The 4,176-nt window shown below is 37.5% G+C and overlaps 1 protein-coding gene across 1 annotated transcript; it reads left to right on the top strand.

Moving 5' to 3' along the window:
* Positions 1-408: 408 nt before the first annotated feature.
* Positions 409-1,383, top strand: LOC122150094. The gene has a single exon (XM_042781133.1). The coding sequence runs from the start codon at positions 409-411 to the stop codon at positions 1,381-1,383; it is 975 nt and encodes a 324-aa protein (XP_042637067.1).
* The last annotated feature ends 2,793 nt before the right edge of the window (positions 1,384-4,176 follow it).

The following is a 4,176-nucleotide window of genomic DNA, read 5'->3' as shown; positions in this document are numbered from 1 at the left end:
TGGCCATCTTTCCCTTGCTATCAGAAATTAAATGTTACTCACTTTTTCATGGTTGTGAAAACAAACTAGGAAATTGTATTATAGTGCTATAAATACATTTATGAGAGCTTTTAATTAAGTGATGATACCTAGTGCTTTCTCATTATAGTTAAGTCCCCTGGAGATGATAAAACAGAAACCTCTTGAGAAACAGTTCTGTTTTCAGCAACTCATCACTGCAGCAAGCAGAATTCTATTATAGACCATCATTGAACTGTTAGGGTGAAACTAGTTGATGATTTTGTCAACATAGTGGATTAAGAAAAAATTCAAATCTTCTCACTAACGACCTCTTAAAAATTTTATGAATGCCTGATGTCTTAAACTAAAGAGAAGAAGTCTTTTGAGATAACCAATTTGCCTTATATCATGAAGCCATCTGCAGACGTGCTTGAGATCATCGCTTGTACTATTCTCATCTTTGTGAGCGTCATCGGAAACGCATGTTTATTTTATTCTACAAGAAAATGTATGATTCGGGGTTTACAGACATCCTTTCTTCTAATTTTCAGTCTTATATATGTCCACCTTATTAAAAACCTGGTGGTGAATGTCATGAAAATTGTTTATTCTTCTGGCTTCATCTTGGACTCAGCTGGCTGCAAAGTTCTGCACTTCACAGCAGCCTTGACGACTTCCTTGGCCATCTGGTTCCTGTTACACTTTGCACTGCTCTACCACTGTAAGCTCTACCAAGTTGTGCACCCCTTGAGTGAGGCTCCAAACCTGGATCACCGGAATCATTCCTTGAAGTTGGTTTGTGCTCTTTGGGTGGCTGGTGTGGCAGTGTACATCCCTGTTTTAATCTATACTAGAAAATCAGAGCACCTGAATGCAGGAAATGATACTGATCCCTTGTCTGCCAGAAGGATTTACATGGATTGCCTAATTGACTTTGGAAATAAGCAGGTAGAGTTTTACTATGGGGAAATATTTTTGGTTCTTATTGATATTATTCCTTTAGCCATCTTAGTCTTTGTCTGTTTCTGGATGTCTTTTCTCCTTTTGGAAAAAAAGAAAATAACATATGGTGACATCTGGATTGGAGATGATGATTCAGAAATTGAAATCCTAAGAGGGGCCAAGTTCAGTATTTTATTAATGCTGCTGATCACTCCCCTTTGGATTTCTCACTTTATCTTAGTCTATTTCTTGAAAGACTTGGCAGCGTATTTCTTTATTCCAGCTGTTCTCATAGCCCTCTCGTCAGGGTTCTCTGCTCTCAGTCCTTTCCTGCTTATGTTGGTTAATTACAAAATGAAGTTGGTGTCTTTCTGTGGTGTCAAAGAGGAAAAATCCACAGCACAGTCTGCAAATGTGACTCTTTCTCCATATGCTTCCTGACAAAATAACTTGATTTCAATCATTGGGAAACAGCTCCTCCTCCATTTCCCCCTAACAATATAGTATAAAATTAAAGTTTTCACAGGTCTATCAGCTCTGGTAGCATAGTGGCTAAGACACTTGCCTGCTAACCAGACGGCTGGCGGTTCAAACCCACCAGCCACTCCTTGGAAGGAAGGTTGGGCAATCCTACTTCCGTAGTGATACTGCCTCGGAAACCCAAGGAGGGGTCGCTATGAGTCGGGACCGACTCGGAAACCCAAGGAGGGGTCGCTATGAGTCGGGGCCGACTCGACGGCAAACAACAACAAAATGGGAGAGTAGGAAATTAATTCTTCTCCACAAATAAACTTCTGAGGGAAACTGCAAGAAGAAAATATATACACTCTAAATTATTGTAAGTTAAAGAAAAATACTAATTATGGCATTTATTATTTAAGACAGTACCAAAATTTTTGATATAGACATTTTAAAGTGACTCAACAATGATTAGTCTGGAGATGAAGTCAATGTAACAAGTATGTACAAAGTATTTACCTTGTGCAAGGTGTGCTAACAAAAAGCATATTATTGATATTGAAGATAACACTGACTAACAGAATTCCAGAAGGTACTTAACACTAATCTTAGGCTTTCATTTTTTCTTGAAATACTTCAATACATATTGGTAGTGTGTTAGTTAGGTATGTGATGTTTTTGTGCTTATAATAAGAATAATTTGTCTAGGCTGGAATCAGGTTTTGTTCATTGTCCTTCCCCTAAATGTCTTTAGTTTAGGACTAGAGAAGGCTACTACAGACATTTAGCCCACTAACCTTACTTAATTGTGTGTGTGTGTGTGTGTGTGTGTACATACTCTTTTCTTCTGAAAGAGGACACATTTTCTAGAGAATTTATTTCCTCTTTTGGTTATTAAATTGATATATTTACACATTGTAAGAATTAATAAAAATCCTCAGAATCATTTTATGTTTAGATTTGGAGTCTACTAAAATAAGCACATTGTCATTCTAATTAAAAATATGTTTTCAGATTTTTATTTTTTAGAATTAGCCAGCATATTTATTTGGACTACTTTGGATAGCATGAGTAATTATTTTAAATATCCTACGCATACATGTTGTATACACATGGTATTTTAAGCTAATTCTCATTAGGTTCTTTCATTCTTAAAATTTTTCTCCTAGGATTTATTATACTACAGTTCTAGTGACTGAATAGTCACTATTTCCCTAAATTAAGATTCCTGCTTAAAATGAGTGCTTCTAAATTTATAACCCTGGATCTCATTAACAGAAGAGATTTAGAATATCTTTGTTGCCATGAGGTGCTACATAGAAAGGAAATTTTGAAGTAACCAAGACCCAAATTCTGTAAGGGTTTTGTAAGCCAATGTCTGTGCCTTGTATGGCACAAGGTTTTTGGTTTTTTTTTTTTTTTCAGAAAGCACAGTCTTAAGACCTTCTGAGGTTTCTGGGTGGTCTTCATGGGAAATGCTCAGTTGCATCTACTGAGGCAGTTTAATCACAAGGGCACTAGACATGGATCCTGTATAATGAAGTTAACATCTGGGGAAAATGGGAATGTGGAAAAGAGGTCACTATCTTTTAATTAAGTGCAGATGTAGCTGTAGCTGAGAATAGCCATTGATCTTCGTTCGGCACTGGTTCTCAAAGTGTGGTTCTGCGATCAGCAAGCAGATCAGCATTACTTGGAAACTTGTTAGACTACGGATTCCCCATCCCAACCCAAACTGTGGAATAAGAAACTCTGGAGTTTGGATCCAGCAGTGTGTCTTAACAAGCCTTCTGGCTGATCCTCATGCATGCTAAAGTCTGAGAACCACTAATCTAGAGTTGCTCCAGAGTTTTATCCAGATGAATAATCAGAGAATGAGAATGAAACCAGGATAACTGACTCCTGATGTTGTCTTTAATGCTTCCCATGCATATTGCTATCCTGTCTACTTGTCTCTAAAATAGGAATAAAGACTGTAATCTGTATTCCATACATTTTCAATAACAATTTTCAAACAAATCCACTGTAGATACTAACAAATCTTTGCAAAATCAAGAGTAAAGCATGACCATTTAAGGTGTGCCAAAATTTTTCAAACCTGGATTTGGATAGATTCCTGCTTGTAACTGAGCAAGGGACCCAGGTCCCAAATCATTCCATACTTCATTTCCAGAAGCTGAATAACTTAAGCCCATTTGCAACTTCCCAATGCTAGAAACGTTTCCTTTTCCTTCTTAGATATATTCTCTCTCTCTCTTTTTTTTGTCATAGTATTTGTCCTTCTGGAATTGATAAATGTTAGTCTGTTAGAGTAAATCATATTCTCACTGACAGAACAACATTGCAGTTCTCTCTTTTTTCTATATACTGTTTTCACTTTAACACTGTTATAATTCTCCCTGAGCCTCCATAGCATTCAAGTTCTTGGTGGAATCAGGATAGCAGATGAAAGAGGATGAGAGAAGTTCCACAGAGATTATCACGGTAGCACCCAGAAGAGGAGTCAAATTTGGTCAGGAATTGTCCCAAGGTCCTAGATTAATGTCAAAGACATTGCCTTCTTGATTGCAGAGTCTTTGAATTAGGAGATTATCTCTTCCTCCTTTCCAGCGCGGGATGCTCATCTTTCTCCCTGACAGAGGATCTCCGAAACCTCTATTTGAACAAATTCTTGGTGGGGTTGTGATCTCATAAAGCAGCCTCTTCCATTGGAGCTCATTCAGAATGTAACTATCAGGAAGTTTGATGAAATTGGTGCCCCTGAAACTTCTTCCC

This window comes from Orycteropus afer, unplaced genomic scaffold, assembly GCF_000298275.1.
Source record: "Orycteropus afer afer isolate SDZICR_OR568_19922 unplaced genomic scaffold, OryAfe1.0 scaffold00086, whole genome shotgun sequence".
Classification (NCBI taxonomy): domain Eukaryota; kingdom Metazoa; phylum Chordata; class Mammalia; order Tubulidentata; family Orycteropodidae; genus Orycteropus; species Orycteropus afer.
The sequence above is the reverse complement of the archived record's forward strand: the minus strand, read 5'-3'. Positions and strand labels throughout refer to the sequence as shown.